This window comes from Cnephaeus nilssonii, assembly GCF_951640355.1.
Source record: "Cnephaeus nilssonii genome assembly, chromosome: X".
NCBI classification, from domain to species: Eukaryota; Metazoa; Chordata; class Mammalia; order Chiroptera; family Vespertilionidae; genus Cnephaeus; species Cnephaeus nilssonii.
This window is the reverse complement of record NC_137071.1, coordinates 79,527,416-79,546,431: the sequence shown is the minus strand read 5'-3', so window position 1 is coordinate 79,546,431 and position 19,016 is coordinate 79,527,416. Positions and strand designations below refer to the sequence as shown.

The window sequence follows — 19,016 nt, the reverse complement described above, 5'->3', positions numbered from 1 at the left end:
AAGGCTTGACCTGACTGTGATGTTGAATTCACTGCTAGCTCTGGGTGGCTTAAATGATTCAATATTTATTATATTACTAGTGGCCCGGTGCACAAAATTCGTGCACAGGGTGGGGGTGGGATGGGGCAGTGTGCCTCAGCCCGGCCAGCACCCTCTCCAATCTGGGACCCCTCGAAGGATGCCCTACTGCCAGTTTACAGGGATAGGGCCTAAACCAGCAGTCGGACATCCCTCTCGTAATCTGAGACTGCTGGCTCCTAACCACTTACCTGCCTGCCTGCCTGCCTGCCTGATTGCCCCTAACCACTTTGCCTGCTGGCCTGCTTGCCCCCAACTGCCCCCGCCACTGGCTTGCTTGCCCCCAACTGCCCCGTTGCTGGCCTGCTCTCTCCGAACTGCTCCCCCCGCTGTCCTGATCACCTCCAACTGACCCCCACTGATGGCCTGCTCACTCCCACTAGCCCCCCTGCTGGTCTGCTTATCCCCAATGGCCCCGCCCCCAACCAGCCTGATCACCCACAACTGCCTTCCCATCCTGGCCTGATCACCCACAACTGCCCTCCCCTCCTGGCCTCTAACCGCCTTTACCTCAGCCCCGCCACCATGGCTTTGTCCAGAAGAACGTCTGGAACGTCTCCTGGAAGGTGTCCCAGTCTAATTAGCATATTATCATTTTATTAGTATAGATAGAGGCCTGGTGCATGGGTGGGGGCCGGATGGTTTGCCCTGAAGAATGTCCTGGATCAGAGTGGGGGTCCCGCTGGGGGGCCTGGCCAGCCTGGGTGAGGGCCTGATGGCTGTTTGCAGGCCAAACCCCCCAGCTAGGACCCTCACCCCATGAGGGTGTGGCCAGCCTGGGTGAGGGGCTGAGGGCTGTTTTCAGGCTGGCCACACCCCTTTCAGGGAAAGCTCCCAGCCCCTCCTTTTTTTTCAGCGCCTCCTTCAGTGGAGGCTGGGGCCGGCTAGAAGCAGGTATCTGGGATTTATTTATCTTCTATAATTGAAACTTTGTAGCCTTGAGCAGAGGCCAGGGCCGGCCAGGGCAGGCGGGAATCTTGGCTTCCTCCATCGCTGTGGGCAACCCAAGCCTCCTGCTCCCTCCAGCTCCGTGGCCACCGCCATCTTGGTTGGGTTAATTTGCATACTCACTCTGATTGGCTGGTGGGCATAATGAAGGTACGGTCAATTTGCATGTTTCTCTTTTATTAGATAGGATGTAAAAACTAGAGGCTCGGTGCATGGATCCGTGCCCTTTCACAATATAGGACCCTTGGGGGATGTCGGAGAGCTGGTTTTGGCTGATCTTCACAGGCCAGGCTGAGGGAACCCCACTGGTGCATAAATCCATGCACCAGGCCTCTAATATGCATGTAAGATCTTTGGTTAATCTCTTCCCACTCTCCCCCCTCTCCCCTTCCCTCTGAGATTCCTCAGTCTGTTCCATATTTCCATGCCTGTGCATTGAGTGTCTGCCCCCTGGTGGTCATTGCTTGTCATAGCTATGGTCGGTAGGCTGGTTGCTTAGGCTTTTATATATATGTGGTGATTCTGTGGGTGATGTGAAGGCAGCTGAAGAATATTTGAAAACTTTAGATAAGCTGATTGTTGAGAAAATTTTTATGCCAGAGCAAGTATTGAATATGAATGAAACCTCCCCAGTCTGAAAACAGATGTCTGAAAGGACTTTCATCCATAAGGAGGCCAAGTCAATGCTAGACTTTTAAGGACAGGGTAATAGTCTTGCTTGGGGACAATGTTGCCAGCTACAAATTGAAATACTTTGTAATCTGGTACAGTGAGGAACCCAGGGCCTTCAAACATATCAGTAAGCACACACTGCCAGTATCCTACAGGAGCATTAAAAAGTCATGGATGACCCAACTCCTCTTCCAAGATGCCCTCCTGAATTGCTATGCCAGCAACATGGAAACATACTCTTTGCATAATAACACACATTTCAAAATTTTGCTTATTGTTGATAATATACCCAGATGTCCTCCTTTTATTGGTCATCTTCGTCCTAATAGCAAAGTGATGTTCCTCTCCTTGAACACCAGATCTTTGATCCAACCAATGAATCAAGGAGTTGTAGCAGCTTTTCAGGCCTACTACCTGAGGAGAACCTGTATCCAGGCTATTGCTGCAACTTAAAAGGACACTGAGAAGATGCTAATATAATTCTGGAAGGATTATAAGATCTATGACTACATTAAGAACCTTTCTTGGGCTTGGAGGGATGTCACTGAGGAATGCATAAATGGAAAGAGGAAGAATACATCTAGAGGTTCATTGATGACTTCAAAGAATTTGCCACTGATGAGGAGGTTGAAAAAATCCACAAGGCTGTGGTTGAGATTGCAAACAATTTTAACCTGGCTATGGATAGGGATGGCACTGAGTAGCTCCTAGAGGTGGTTCCTGATGAATTCACTAATGAGGAGTTGTTGAAACTGAAACAAGGACACATAGCTGAAGAAGAGGCAAGAGAAAAGGAAACTGTAGGAAAAGAAAGAAAAATGCCCAAGAAAATTCACAATGAAGGGTTTAACAAAAACTTTTGCAGGCCTCAACAACCTCCTTAAAATGTTTGAAAATATGGACCCTAATCAAAAGGTTTTTAATAATAAAGAAAAGGTTTATGGTGCCTTATCTGCTTACAAGCATATATATGATGAAAAAGGAAATAAACAAACCAAACCACCACAGACCTGTTTCTGAAAAGAGTGACACCTCCTTAAGAAGAGCCTCAGGCAGGTACATCTGGAGCTTTTCTAGAAGAAGGCATGGTTATTAAAGGAAAAGACAGCCCCTGAAGACCTTCCAGTGGGACAAAATGTGGAGGTGGAAGATGGCGATATTGATTATCCTGACACTGTGTAGGCCTAATGTGTGTTTGTGTCTTAGTTTTTAACAAAAACATTTAAAAATTTTAAAAAAAGCTTTTAAAAATAGAAAAAAAATCATAGAAATCATAGAATTGAGGATGTAAAGAACAAGAATATCTCTGTGCAGCTGTACTATGTATGTTTTTAAGCTGTATTATTACAAGAGTCAAAAAGTTAAAATTTTAAAAAATATCTCTAATGTAAAGCCTTGGGATGGGATATGGTCACCTAGTAAATAAATGTAAATAAAGAAGTTCTGAGAACTGAATGTTGGGGCTTTCAAATATTGAGTAGTCTGGAAGAGGAAGAGAATCTAGCTAAGGAGATTGATGTAGGAGGAAATCCATAATTCTGCAGTGTCCCAGAAGCCAAGAGGTGCAAGTGTTTAAGAAGGACTAGCTTAATTTGCATCTAACGTTGCTGAGGGGTTTATTTAGTAAGACAAAGCCAGAGAAGTGACGTGGGATTTGACAACATGGAAGTTATTGCTGACCTTGATGAGAGCAGCCTTGGTGGAGTGATGGGGAAGTAAGCCTGATTGGATTGGGTTGAAAGAAGAATTGGAAATGTGGAAGAAAACATAAGATTCTATAAATGTGGAAGTGTTTTGAAAACATTAAAAATATCTTAACAATGTAAGTAAAATTGTTATCATTTTACCAGAGATTTTAGGAAAGTTTAAAATGTTGAATAAATACATCTGTGTCAATAGAGGCACTGCAGAACCAAGGAGCTGTTTGCCCAGGCAAAAATGTTGACAAGAAAAACCCACAGGTAAGACCTCAAGATAACTCCATAAAAACAAGTTTGATAAGAACACCAGAAATAAGCTCTTCAAGCCAACCCTGTGTCAACCTCTGGCTGGAGCCCATCCAGGGCTGGCAAGCAGGAAATGTTCCAGAATGAGAGTAGAAAATGCCTCATCCATGATGTTTACTGAATCTCTCATTAACTTATTTTATGAAGCTTGCTAGCCACTCATTATGGACAGGACACACTGTTGCCAAGACTGGGAAATCAGTGTGGTTTGTCTTCCTTGCCACAAGGTTCCTTCTTTTTCACCACTGGGGCCACTCCTCTCCCCATAGACACTCTCCTTCTCTTCACCCCGAATTTCACAAGTAGGCAATTGTATATTTTGTCTGTGCAGAAGGCTGGCAGATGGGTCTGGGGAATTGTGTTTGGAGAGTTAGAATCTCTGTGACTATAATCGACTTTTGTTCCCAGTACTGTTAAGAAAAAGGCATGTTCCTGCTTTTTTGCCTTTATTTATGCAGTTACCCAAAATACTGTTTACTCCTATCTCCATCAACTTATATCTTACATATCCTTCAAGACTCAGATTTTGTGTCACCTGTGAAGTCTTCCCCAGTGTTCATGATGATTAGACTTGTTCTCTTTGTCTTTTGGGTGCCGATTGCTCTTTGTGCCTCTATAACAATGCTAATAGTAGTATGCCCTGTGTTACAATTTTTTATCTAGTGCTAACTTGCTTATTATGCTGTCACCTGTGAAGACAGAGGCCTTTTATTGTATACTAGAGGCCTGCTGCACAAAATTCGTGCAGGGGAGGGGGCGATCCCTCAGCGCGGCCTGCACCCTCTAGAAATCTGGGATTGCTGGCTCCTAACCGCTCGCCTGCCTGCCTGCCTGCCTGCCTGATCTCCCCTAACCACTCTGCCTGCCTGATCACACCTAATCACTCTCTTGCCTGCCTGATCGCCCCTAACCACTCTGCCTGCCTGCCTGATTGCCCCTAACTGCTCTCCTGCCTGCCTGATCACCCCTAATCACTTGCCTGCCTGCCTCATCTCACCTAACCCTTCTACCAGCCTGCCTGATCACCCCTAACTGCCTCTGCCTCGCCCCCCGCTGCTGCAGCTTCATCCAGAAGGACGTCCGGAATGATGTCTGGAAGGTCGTTTTGCTGTCCAGTCTAATTAGCATATTATACTTTTATTATTATAGATAAGAAATATTACTGATGATTACCTTTATTCTAAGAAAATTCAAGTGGGAGCAGATCACCTAGATTTGGAAATAATGACTGATGAGTCCTTGTGCCTCTCTTTTGGGAAAGTGACAGCATCTTCAATTATTTAAGGGGTATTTGTGTGACCCTGCTATTGTTCATGGAAGTTTAATATAGGGTAAAGGGTGAGAATAAATGCTGAATAGGCAAAGGGTAGGTTTTGTCTGTTGGCTCAGAGCTCCATCTATGCCCTTCTGTGCTTTCCTGTAGTTCAGGGGAAACTGCGTTTCCTAGATGCCCCTGGCAGCTAACTTCTCACTGTGGAGCATGGACGCAGTGGAGAAGCTCTACTCTCTGCTCCTCACTGGGCTCAGCAGGGGTGGGGGCAAGGGTAGGGGCAGAGGCAGTGCAGTCCACAGGCTGCTGTCTTCCTTGGCAACACTGTTCCAATGGCAGGAGCAAGTTCTCAGCAGCCTCATCAGGGCATGGCCTGGCTCCTTCATCCATGAGAATGAGAATGGCTTCCTGTAGCTATTAATCTCTAACTTCACTTTTTTCCCCTCTTCTAGCCTTTCCTTTCCAACCCTTTGTTAACCAATTCCCAATATTAAATTCTATCTGTTTGAAATGCCTAGTGGGGGCTCTATCTCCACTGATTCAGGTGAATCCACAGCCCAGCCTATGCAAAGAATAATATGAATGGGGAGGAGGAGGAGATCATTGATAGGCCAGAAAAAAAAAAAGAAGAAATCATATAATATGATGTCAGGGACAACATGCTATGATTTATTTTTTTGTTTGTTAATCCTCCCTAGAGAATATTTTTCCATTGATTTTGAGAGAGAGAGAGAGAGAGAGAGAGAGAGAGAGAGAGAGAGAGAGAGGTGAGAGACACATAAATTGGTTGTCTCCTGCATCTGCCCTGAACAAGGCTGAGGATCGAACCTGCAACCCAGGTTTGTGCCCTTGAACCTGAGATCTTTCAGTGGGTAGGTGGACGCTCTAACCACTGAGCACACTGGCCAGGGCCATGCTATGATTTCTGATGTTAGCAGTTGCAGGTGGTGATAAGGCTCAGAGTACAGCCTTGGAAATAGTGGCTGAGATGAAGTGAAAGTGTAGTTTCACTGTAATTGATGATCTTTTAACTGGGATGTGATGGTGCTACTTGTTTCACTCAAGTGTCTGTCAAAATAAGGAATAATAATTCCAGGATATGAGACAGGGAGAAGGATGAGGGCATGTCAGACTGTGCCGCGGAGGCTCCGAGCAGGCGCTGTGTGTGTGTGTGTTTCTGCTGGGGTGTGTGTCCACTGGGGGCCTGTCCCCAGCCACTCTGCGGAGGCTTAAAGCAGGCACCCCATGTGTGTGTGTGTGTGTGTGTGTGTGTGTGTGTGCGCGCCACGGAGGCTTGGAGCAGGCACCCTGTGTGTGTGTGTCTGCTGGGGGCCTGTTCCCAGCTGCACTGCAGAGGCTCGGAGCAGGTGCACCTGTGTGTTCTTCTCTCAGGCTCTGGGCTGCACCTACATGTTGTTCTCTCAGGCTCAGGGCAGGCCTGGCCACTCCTCCTGAGCTGTTCGTGACCGTTATTGAGTCCTGACCTAATTTGCATATTTCTCTAATATATATATATGCATATATATATTTCTGAATCTCTCACATAGTTCTTTTGCCATAATGTTTAATGAATGAATATTAGTGGGATAGACCTTTCAATGAAAATATTTTGCATGTTGAAAGTGAGTCTAATACATATAGAAGCAAGATCTTACTTCCTGAGACAACATTTCTTTCTGAACAATTAGATAGTGAAATCTAGAATCTACCAACAGTAGGCACATATGAAAACTAAGTGTCAGTATCTAGATGGAGAATTTTTCAAGGTTAAATCAAGTCAGAATGAACTTGCCATTTGCAGCTAATAGAATAAAACTACTCTCACACAGTGATCTATTGTCTTCATATCCCCATTTTTACTTTGACCTTTAAGTCAGTGGATGGACTATATAATATATTGTTCACACTAACTAATGTACAATGAAGCTAGCTTCTTTTCACCCAATAGCTTCTGATTTTTTTAAAAGGAAGAACATTGATTTAATGGCTCAATGTTAAAGTTGATTTTATTGATTTTGAACTGGCAGTTGGTTAATTACAAACATAGGTGTCATGTTTTTGTGTTCTTGTCCCTGACTTGAATATTCAAATGTGACTCATACAAAAGCTGATGTCAACAAGACTCTTTTTCCCTGAGGATGCTGTGAGTAGTATAATGATTATTATTTTTATCACTTCTGTTTCCACCTCATGATGGACATTTTATCTCAAAGAACTAATGTCAAAATTATACATTTGCAACATAAACTAAGGTGGACTTTGTGTTGCATTGCTTCCATGGAATTTCAAAAACCATGTGTGTAGTGTGAGTTTCATTTGGGAATAATTTCTTACACTCCATTCTTTTTTAAAAAAAAAACCACCATATTTTTATTGAATTAATAGAGGAAGGGAGAGGGAGAGAGAGATAGAAGCATCAATGATGGGAGAGAATCACTGATAGGCCTCCAGTACACCCCCTACTGGGGATCAAGCCCATAAACCCAGGCATGTGCCCTGATCGGGAATTGAACTGTGATGTCCTGGTTCATAGGCCAATGCTCAACCACTGAGCAACTCTGGCAGGGTTACACTCCATTTTTGTCCTCCTTCTTCCTTCTTTGTTACTATATCTTTTCCTCTTCCTTCTCACCCTCTTTCCCTTTGTTCTTCTTCTCCATTGCATACTTAGTTGCCAATTAGAGTAATAAATAGGAGTTTTCTTGTTCATAGATAAAAAATAAGATCCATAAAGATGCTTTTGTTTTCAATCCAGTAAAATGTTCTAATGAGTATCAGACACTGGTTACGACAAATGGGGCCTCTCCTGTCTAGGCTATATACATGCCTTTCAGGGCTCTAGGAAAGCATTTTCTATCAGGAAATTTAATTGTTTTGTCCTGAATTCAATCAAGACCCCGAAGTGCTACTCTCAACTCTCATGAGCCACCTGTGAATCCTTGGGCCACTTTGATGCTGTATTTTGTGTTCCTGATATTTTTCCAGCTCTGTAACAAAGTAGAGGAGGGATGTTGTGTTATCCAAGTCAATTGGGAAAGCTGGGTATCCACATGCACAATGTGAATTGGTCTACATTTTGGAGCCGGAAAAATGTGGGGTGGGATCACACAAGAAACCTGATGCTGAACAGCTGGATTGCAAAATGAATGTGTTAGAAGCCAGCCCCCACCATTGTGAGTGTGTCATAAGCATAGGGGGCTTTGCCTTTCTTAGAAGCTCCCCAAAGGAGGGGTATGCAAAGACTTTCCCAAAGCCTGGGTGGGGCAGAGAGGCTTGGGATTGGAGGAGGGTAGGTCTTTGTAACAGCAATCACTAGAGCAATATGTGAAGGCTTTGTTTTCCTACAATAGGATATCATGGTGTGTCACTGCAATGGCTGCTTTTGAGCTTTTGGTTTTTCTTCTTGGGAAGCAATTTCCACAAATACCTCCAAAATGAATGTTCTGGTGCCTTTTGGTGAAGTGTTGCTGTTTGAAGTATTTATTAAATGATTTTTATGGCCAATAGTTAGTTTGAGGTTTTCTATTAATTTTGAGCTAATTTCATTATTTAAGTTTTCTTTTAAGCATCATCTGTTTCATCTAAGCATCTAAGTTTTCAAACTAGTTGGCATAATTATGCGAAGAATAACTTCTGACTTCACAGTTCTTGTTCCTTTCTTATTCCTAAATTTGTTACCTTTCAAAACCTTTGGATGCTGGTTTCTACTTTCTGCCACACTGATTTCTGCTTTCCTGTTTCTACTTTTCTGCCTTTGCATGTCCTTACAAAGCCCTCCCCCCACACACTTTTTGTATGTTTGAGTTAAAAACAGTCCTGGCTACATTCTCACTATGTGATAAGCCCTATACCAGGAACCATGGATAGATACAGAGGGCCGGATATACTTAGTCTTTACATTCAGGAAACCTGTGATCTAATGGGAATGACTAGGCGAGTACTAATGAAAATACAGGCAGGTTTTTTATTTTTATTTTTTCAAGTAATATTAATAATTATTTATTGACAAGCGGCCTGGTGCACGAAATTCGTGCAGGGGAGGGGGGGGTGTATGTGTCCCTCAGACCAGCCTGCACCCTCTCCAATCTGGGACCCCTTGAGGGATGTCCGACTGCCCAGTGGGATCGGACCTAAACGGGCATTCAGACAACCCTCTCACAATCCAGGTCTGCTGGCTCCCAACCGCTCGCATTCCTGCCAGCCTGATCACCCCCTAACCACTCCCCTGACACCCTGATTGACACCTAACTGATCCCCTGCCTTCCCGATTGCCCCTAATTGCCCTGCCCTGCTGGCCTGGTCACCCCTAACTGCCCTACCCTGCAGGCATGGTACCTCCAACTGCCCTCCCCTTAATGGACTGGTACCCCCAACTGCCCTCCCCTGCAGGCCTGGTACCCCCAATGGCCCTCCCTTGCCAGCCTAGTCAACCATAACTGTCCTCCCTTGCTGGCATGGTCACCCCCAACTGCCCTCCCCTGCAAGCCTGGTCCTCCCCAACAGCCCTCTCTTGCAGGCCTGGTCTGCCCCAACAGCCCTCCTCTTCAGGCATGGTCCCCCCCAACTGCCCTCCCCTGCAGGCCTGGTTGCCCCCAAATGCCCGTCCCTGCAGGCCTGGTCCCCCCTAACTGCCCTCCCCTGCAGGCCTGGTCTGCCCCAACAGCCCTCCTCTTCAGGCATGGTCCCCCCCAACTGTCCTCCCCTGCAGGCCTGGTTGCCCCCAAATGCCCGTCCCTGCAGGCCTGGTCCCCCCTAACTGCCCTCCCCTGCAGGCCTGGTCCCCCCAACTGCCCTCCCCTGAAGGCGTGGTCCCCCTCAACTGCCCTCCCCTGAAGGCCTGGTCCCCCTCAATTGCCCTCCCCTGAAGGCCTGGGCCGCCCCAACTGCCCTCCCCTGCTGGCCTGATCTCCCACAACTGCCTTCCCCTGCTGGCCATCTTGTGGTGGCCATCTTGTGTCCACATGGGGGTGGCCATCTTTGACCACACGGGGGTGGCCATCTTGTGTGTTGGACTGATGTTCAATTTGCATATTACCCTTTTATTAGATAGGATTTGGGGCTTGTCATTATATATATATATATATATATATATATATATATATATATATATATATATAAAATTGTTTAAAATATTACAAATAGTAGTACATACGTCTCTTTTTTTCCCTATTGATCTTCTCCCAGCCCAGCCTCCCCTAACCTCTGGCACATGCCCTCACCCCACCACCCCAGTGTCTTGTGTCCATTGGTTATGCTTATATGTATGCATACAAGTCCTTCGGTTGATCTCTTACCCCCGGCAACACTCCCCAGCCTTCCCACTGTAATTTGACAGTCTGTTGGATGCTTCTCTGCCTCTGTATCTACCTTTTTGTTCATCAGGTTATAATGTTCTTTATTATCCATAAATGAGTGAGATCATGTGGTATTTTTCTTTCACTGCCTGCCTTATTTCACTTAGCATAATGCTCTCCAGTTCCATCCATGCTGCTGCAAATGGTAAGAATTCCTTCTTTTTTATAGCAGCATAGTATTCCATTGTGTAGATGTACCCTAGTTTTCTAATCCACTCATCTGCTGATGGGCATTTAGGCTGTTTCCAGATCTTAGCTATTGTAAATTGTGCTGCTATGAACATAGGGGTGAAAAATATCCTTTCTGATTGGTGTTTCTGTTTTCTTGGGATATATTCTTAGAAGGGGTATTACTGGGTCAAATGGCAGTTCTATTTTTAAATTTTTGAGGAAACGCCATGCTGTTTTCCACAATGGCTGCACCAGTCTGCTTTCCTACCAGCAGTGCACGAGGGTTCCTTTTTCTCCACATCCTCTCCAGCACTTGTCCTTTGTTGATGACAGCCATTTTGACAGGTGTGAGGTGGTACCTCATTGTTTTTTTGATCTTCATCTTTCAATGATTAGTGATTTTGAGCATGTTGTCATGTTTCTATTGACTTTCTGAATGTCCTCTTTCGAAAAGTGTCTATTTAGGTCCTTTGCCCATTTTTTGATTGGGTTGTTTATCTTCCTTTTGTTAAGTTGTATGAGTTCCCTGTAAATGTTGGAGATTAAACAGTTATTAGTGATAACATTGGCAAATATGTTCTCCCATACAGTGGGCTTTCTTGTTGTTTTGTTGATGGTTTCTCTTGCTGTGCAGAAGCTTTTTATTTTGATGTAGTCCCTTTTGTTTATTTTCTCCTTAGTCTCTCTTGCCCTAGGATCTGTGTCTTTAAAGATATTGTTACGACATATGTCTGTAATTTTACTGCCTATGGAGTCTTGTAGGATTTTTATGGTTTCCCATCTTACGTTCAAGTCCTTTAGTCATCTTGAGTTTCTTTTTGTATATGGTCTAAGTTGGTGATCCAGTTTCATTTTTTTGCATGTATATGACCAAATTTCCCAGCACAATTTACTAAAGAGACCGCCTTGTCTCCATTGTATGCTCTTGCCTCCTTTGTCAAATATTTTTTGAGTATAATGGCTTGGGTCCATTTCTGGGTCCTCTCTTCTGTTCCATTGGTCTATATGTCTGTTCTTCTGCCAATACCAGGCAGTTTTGAGAACCGTGGCTTGGTAATATAGTTTGATGTCTGATATTGTGATCCCTCCAACTTTGTTCTTCTTTCTCAGGATAGCTGTGGCTATTCAGGATCTTTTTTTGTTCCAGATGAATTTTTGGAGAGCTTGTTCTATATCTTTGAAATATGCCATTGGTATTTTAATAGGTATTGCATTGAATCTATAGATTGCTTAAGGTAATATGGACATTTTAATGATGTTGATTCTACCAATCCATGAACATGGTATGTTCTTCCATTTGTTTATGTCTTCCTCTATCTCTTTTTTCAATGTCTTAATAGTTTTCTGAGTACAGGTCTTTTACCTCCTTGGTTAAGTTTATTCCTAAATATCTTAATTTTTTTTGGTGCAATGGTAAATGGGATTTTTTTTTTTCATTTATCTTTCTATGAGTTCATTATTGGTGTATAAAAAGGCCATAGATTTCTGGGCATTAATTTTGTATCTGCTACATTGCCAAATTCATTTACTGTGTCTAGTAGTTTTTTCATGGAGTCTTTGGGGTTTTCTATGTATAATATCATGTCATCTGCAAATAAGGACAGATTTACTTCTTCTTTTCCAATTTGGATGCCTTTTATTTCTTCTTCTTGTCTGATTGCTATGGCTAGTACTTCTAATACTATGTCGAACAGGAGTGGTGAAAGTGGACATCCTTGTCTTGTTCCTGTTCTTAGGGGAAATGAGTTTAGTTTTTGCCCATTGAGTGTGATGTTGGCTGTAGGTTTGTCGTATAGGGCTTTTATTATATTGAGTTATGATCCCTCTATTCCCACTTTGCTGAGAGTTTTTGGAATAGTCTGAGGAGGATAGGTTTTAGTTCTTCTTTGAATGCTTGGTAGAATTCCCCTGTAAAGCCGTCTGGATCATGGCTTTTGTTTGCTAGGAGATTTTTGATCAGTGTTTCAATTTCTCCAGTAGTTATTGGCCTATTCAGGTTTTTTTTATTCTTCTTGGTTGAGTTTTGGGAGCTTGTATTTTTCTAGGAATATGTCAATTTCATCTAGGTTGTCCATTTTGTTGGAATAGAGTTGTTCATAGTATTTTTTCATAATCATTTGTATTTCTGTGGATTCGGTTGTTATTTCACCTCTTTCATTTCTGATTTTGTTTATTTGGTCCTATCTCTTTGCTTCTTGGTGAGCCTGGCTAGAGGTTCATCAATCTTGTTTATCCTTTCATAGAACCAGCTCTTGGTATTTTTGATCTTATGTATTGTTTTGTTTTGTTTTTTTTTTTGTTTTTTTTTTGGTCTCTATGTCATTTATCTCCGCTCTGATCTTTATTATTTACTTCCTTCTGCTTACACTGGGCTTTTCTTATTGTTCTCTTTCTAACTCTTTAAGAAATAGGGTTAGGTAATTTATTACCATTGTTTCTTGTGTGTGTATTTGTGTGTGTGTGTTGTTGTTTTTTGTTTGTTTGTTTTTTGCTGTAGGCTTGTAGAGCTATGAACTTCCCTCTCAAGACGGCTTTCCTTGTGTCCCATAGATTTTGGATTGTTGTGTTTCCACTTTTGTTTGTTGCCATGATGCTTTTTATTTCTTCTTTGATCTCTCTGGTAACCCAGTCATTGTTTAATAGCATGCTATTTAATCTCCAGGTGTTTGATTTTTAAATTTTTTTTATTGTAGTTGATTTCTAATTTTATGCCATTGTGATCTGAGAAGATGCTTGACATGATTTCTATCTTCTTGAATTTGAAGAGACTTGCCTGTGACCCAATATACAGTCTATCTTTGAAAATGACCTATGTGCACTTGAGAAGAATGTATATTCTGTGGCTTTGGGGAGAAATGTTCTGAAGATGTCAATAAATTCCATCTGATCTAGTGAGTCATTTAAGATTGATGTTTCTTTGATGATTTTTTGTTTAGAGGATTTGTCCAGTGGTGATAGTGGGGTATTAAAGTCCCCTACTATGACTGTATTGCTGTCAGTCTCTCCCTTGATAGCCTCCAGAAGTTTTTTTTTATGTATTTTGGTGCTCCTCTATTGGTTGTGTATATGTTTACTAGTGTTATTTCTTTTTGTTGGATTTCTCCCTTTAATATTATGAACTGGCCTTCCTTATCTCTTATTATGTCCTGCACTTTGAGATCTAATTTGTCAGATATAAGTATTGCTACCCCAGCTTTTTTTTTCATTTCCATTCGCCTGAAAAATCTTTCTCTATCCCTTCACCATCAGTCTGTGTGAGTCCATTTTTCTGAGGTGGGTTTCCTGTAGTCAGCAGATATATGGTTCATGTTTTCTTATTCACTCAGCTACCCCATGTCTTTTGATTGGGGCATTTAATCCATTTACATTTAAACTTATTATTGATAGGTACTTTTGTTGTTGTTGTTGTTGTTGCCATTTTTATTCTTTATGCCTGTGTTCCTTCTTCGCTTCCTATTTCTTCTTTTTATAGCAGACCCTGTATCATTTCTTGCATTGCTGATTTGGTGGTAATAAACTCCCTTAGTCCTTTTTTGTCTGTGAAGCTCCTGATTTCACCCTTAATTGTGATTGATAGTCTTGCTGGGTACAGTATTTTTGGATTCAGACCCTTCCTTTGCATGACTTTCTATATTTCATTCCATTTTTTTCTTGCCTGATGTGTTTTTGTTAAAAAATCAGTCACTAGTTTGATGAGGGATCATTTGTAGGTAATATTCTGTCTCTCTCTGGCCGCTTTTAATATTCTTACTTTGTCATTGGTGTTTGCCAATTTAATTATAATGTGCCTTGGCATCGGTCTTTTGGGGTTCATTTTGTTTGTGACTCTGTGACCTTCTTGGATTTGTGTTATCTTTTTCTTCCCTATTTCAGAGAAGTTTTCTGTCATTATTTCTTCAAACAGGTTTTTTATTCCTTGCTCTGAAGAAGAGGACTCCTTCTGTCACCACTATTATGTGGATGTTGTTTTGTTTTGTGTTGTCCCAAAGTTCCCTTAGGCTCTCCTCCTGTTTTTTAAGTTTTTTTTTTTTCTAGAATCTGCTCTGCTTGGGTATTTTTTTCTACCTTGTCTTCTAGTTCACTGATGCGGTCCTCTCCTCCTTCTAGTCTACTGTTGATGCTTTCTATTGAGATTTTTATAGCAGCGATGTTATTTTTCATTTCTTCTTGGTTCTTCTTCATTTCCTCTTGGTTCTTAAACCTATTGTTGAATTTATCTTCCCTTCTTTTCAGCGACCTTATGACCATTTCTCTGAATTCTTTCTCTAACACATTACTTGCCTCCATTTCGCTTACTTCATTTTCTAGTGATGCCTCCTCTTCTTTCCTATGTGGGCTGTTTCTTTGTCTCCCCATGATCTCTCTTCTCCGGCTATCTGGTTATGTAGCTCTCTCTCCTGCGTTGATTTAAAGGCACAAAATACAACACAACAAGGCACAATGCACAAGTCACTGAACATCAATGTATTCATGATACTAATAGCCCCAAATAAAGGTAGCCACCAGAGAAAAGAGAATTAGGAGATAAGAAAAGAAGAGGGGGAGGTGCAAAAATGATATTGAGAAAAGGAAAAAAAAGTAAGAGGGAAAAGAAAGAGAATAAAAAAGAGGGTGAGGGGAAACTATTTATATGGGGAGAATTCTCCAATAGAACAACCACTAATCCCAAAAAATGTAAACAACAAATACCCAAAGATGAATGCAAACTACAAACAACAACTAATAACAAGTGAGGAGAAGAAAAACAGACGCAAAAACAAACAAAAACAAAAAAAGTATAACAATGTCACCAATAAGCATAACAATAACCAATCTAATCAACAATCAAGTTCACAACAACAATAGGACAGAGGGAAAGCAAGACAAAACAAAACAAAACAAAAAAACCTAGAACAAAAAACCAAAACAGAACAACAACAACAAAAAATAACAACAACATCAAAAAACAGAAAAAAAAGGGCAGGGAGAGAAAACATTTGGATAGTGAAGAAATAGAAGAGAGAGGTGTGTATGGACTAAGAGCATGTATTCGGGAATTAGGTATATAAATAGGGTGAATTTTTAACAGGGGGTAAAAAGATGGAATATTGAAAACCTAAAACAGGATTAGGGTAAGAGAAACAGGACAACAAGAGGGGAAAAGGGAGGAAGAGAATGTTGGCATAAAGGTAAAGTTGAGATAGAGTAAAATGATGATAAAGGAAAAATTAAAATACAATGTAAAACATTAATCCTAAAATAAAATAAAATAAAATAAAGAGAAAATAAAATGACACTTTTGTAAAAAAAAAAGGTAAAATAGTAGTAGTAATAATACTGATTAAAAATAAAAATATAATAATTAAAAAGGTAAAATCAAGTGAGGAACAAAGATAAAAAATTTAGCTTCTTAAGTAAAATATGAAAAAATTAAAAATGTGCAATAGTGAAGGTCATTCACTTCCTCTACTGTTTGTATGGTACACCTGTTTCCTGTCTGGTAATCAGGACAGTATTGAAGTTCCCTGCATTCCACTGCTCCTCTGTGTTATAAACCACAGTCCTGATTTTCCAGCAGGCAGTATTTCTTTGTTTCTTAGACTCCTTTATTTGTGTTTACACAAGAGTCAATTTGTGATTCAACCCCTGGGTGGCAGTGTTTCTGGATTGACCTCTGGGGCTATAAGTACTCTCTAGCCAGTATTTAGATTTTGTTTTCCCTGTCACACTTAATACTGGTTTGGGAGTATGGATTGCCCCAGAGCTGATTCTCTGTTCATTACTCCCGGCTCTGATCCCCAGGTTCCACAAAAACAACTTTCCCCTGCAGTCTCTGAGAGTGTCCCCAATTGGGTGACCCTATGTACTGGGCTTAGTAATCAAAAGCAAGTATTTAAAGAGAAAAAAAGAGCCATAGTAAGTGCATGAAATCGTGACTTTTACCCTCTGGCACTGCGCGCAAGTCTGTGAGTGTGTGTGTCTTTTTTTCCCTGGCACTAAGCAGCTGGGCACACTGTTAAAATTTCAGGCTGCTTTTTTGCGCCCAATCCAGTTATGGGTTGCTTTTTAGAGTTCCCGTCAGCTAGCAGCCCTGTGGGGATCCCCTTCAACATTTGTAGATCATGCTAGCCCCAAGGGCCATGGATTTTTGTGGGGCGCAGACTTCCCCAGAGCCTCTAGCTCCCTTTGTGTGTGTTTCTCTCTCCTGCCTGGATTGCAGACCTCACCTTTTCCTAGGCAAAATCTGACCTTTCAGTGAGAAGGTGCAGAGCTCATCTAAGTCTGCATATTCACGCTGCTTGAGGTCCAGTGTTCCTGGGTTTGCAGCTATTCCCTGGGTTTTGTTGTTGTAGATTCCCGGGATGTATAGGCTTCAGATAATAGCCACTCTCCCTTTCAAGATGGTGTGGTCTTCACGTCAGAGGGGGTTGCTCTGGGAGAGATTTCAGCAGCAGTGGAGGCTGCCCGGTCAGGGGAACCTGGTCCAGCGATCCCCAACAGTCCCTTGGAGTATAGCTGTCCCTCTCCCACAAATATACACTCCCTGTGCTACCACACACTCTCCTTTTGTTCTCTCATTCACACACTATCTTGCAGTCTGCCTTCCTGTCGGCAGCCATCTTCCTCAAAAATTACTACAGGCAGGTTTTGAAACAAAGTGCTAAATCCTAGAGACTATTAGTGGAAGGACACTCAAGCATGAGGCTTTCCTCATTCATGATAAAAAGTAAAGGCAGCCAGTCAGGGTCAGGGGAAACCCCTTCATGGTTAAGGAGGTGTCATGGAGAAAATAATTCAGAGACATACAATGTATCCAAGTTAGGGGCTCCAGATTTTATTAAGCTAAATTCCAAGATGTCAGTGGGAGTGTGCATCAGGGTTTGAAGCCTTGTAGCCTCTGTCATTGGATCTGCTTCCAGAACAATATGCAGGGTACTTATTGAATTAACAGTGCCAGCCAGTAACTGGTTCACTTGCTACTAAATAGCTCCCATGGCACCTACATATTCTTCTATCTTACCACTCATTGAAATCCTCTGTTTCAATGTCTCTCATTCTGTCCGATTGTGAGCTCCATGAAGTCATGACCTGAGTGTTATTCATCTTTATCTCCACAGTGCATGGACAATCCCTAAGTGCTTTGTATTACCAAGTGGATAAAAGCACTGGCTTTAGAGTCATATCTGCATTTGTTTGGCTTCATCCCTTTCCACCTGAGTAATTTACTTATTGTCTCTGGGCCTCAGTTTTCTCATCTATAAAATAGTGAAGATAATAATACTTACTTCTAAGATTTGTTGTGGCAGTAAAATGAGGTGACAAATTTAGAAGTACTTAGCAGAGTTCCTGTCACAGAGTAAGCATTCAGTTAGTGGTAGTTCTGATTATCATTACATGATTGTGGAGATTGTGGAATGAATGAATGAGTGAGGGACAAGGGGCTAAAGAAGGATTTTATATTATTTGATGATATCAGAACTTAGACCTGGAAGAAGCTTGATAGGAGCAACCCTGACAGTTCTCCAAGTCTCCTTCTTTTCTCTTAACATCTCTTGTATGATTGGGAGGCTGAGAAAATGGGGATAATCTTTATGCATCTTTTGCTTTGTGTAAGGCTTGCAATCATATTGGCTGAGGGAACAGGAATTGAATAGACCCAGAATGGAGAATAATATTATTAATATAAACATTTTTCAAATGTAACATAGTGTACCCAACAAGCCATTGTTAGTTTGTGAGCACTGTGCCTTTGGATAGTCATTGCTTGCAGCTTAAATGGGTAGCTTAGAACAATTAGAAGCTTTTAATACTTTCAAACTAAAGATTGAGATAAGAATGTTTTGACTTCATGGTTTCTCCTGGGTTTTACCTGGTGTGCTGAACTAATTATCCTATATAATAAACGGCTAATATGCAAATTGACCAAACAGTGGAACAACTGGTCGCTATGATGTGCACTGACCACCAGGGGGCAGATGCTCAATGCAAGAGCTGCCCCCTGGTGGTCAGTGCGCTTCCACAGGGGGAGCACCACTCAGCCACAAGCCGGACTCACAGCCGGTGAGCGGACTCACAGCCGGTGAGCACAGCGGCGGTGGTGGGAGCCTCTCCCGCCTTCACAGCAGTGCTAAGGATGTCCAACTGACGGCTTAGGCCTGCTTCTCCGAGCGCTCGTGGACTGTGAGAGGGCACAGGCTGGGATTAGGGGACCCCCCTCTCCTAGTGCAAAAATTTCGTGCACCAAGCCTCTAGTCAGATAGAATTAGAAAAGCTGAGAATTGGGTAGACTACAGGGACTACCATACTTTCCCAGGGACCCTTGTTGCTTTATGCAACAAAAGGGTTGTGAAGATAGTCTCTCTATTTTAGACAAGCTGCAATGCATAGGGGACTAGAGGGTGAGAAGAATCCTGGAAACATGTCTTTACCAGCAGAACTTCAATCCTATGGGGATCCATTGCTCTTGATTAGGTTTTAAGTGGTCAGGACAGTTTCCCCCTTCTTGTTCTTCAGGAAGGAATGGTATTCTGGGCCTTG

The 19,016-nt window shown here is 42.3% G+C and overlaps 1 protein-coding gene across 1 annotated transcript in view; it reads left to right on the top strand.

Moving 5' to 3' along the window:
* Positions 1 to 17,333: 17,333 nt before the first annotated feature.
* Positions 17,334 to 19,016, top strand: part of DCX (doublecortin) — a gene marked incomplete at both ends in the record, with an annotated part of 39,029 nt that continues 37,346 nt past the window's right edge. The window contains one exon of the mRNA XM_079764570.1: positions 17,334 to 17,357. Coding sequence (XP_079620696.1) covers positions 17,334 to 17,357 — 24 coding nt within the window. The remainder of the gene's footprint in view (positions 17,358 to 19,016) is intronic.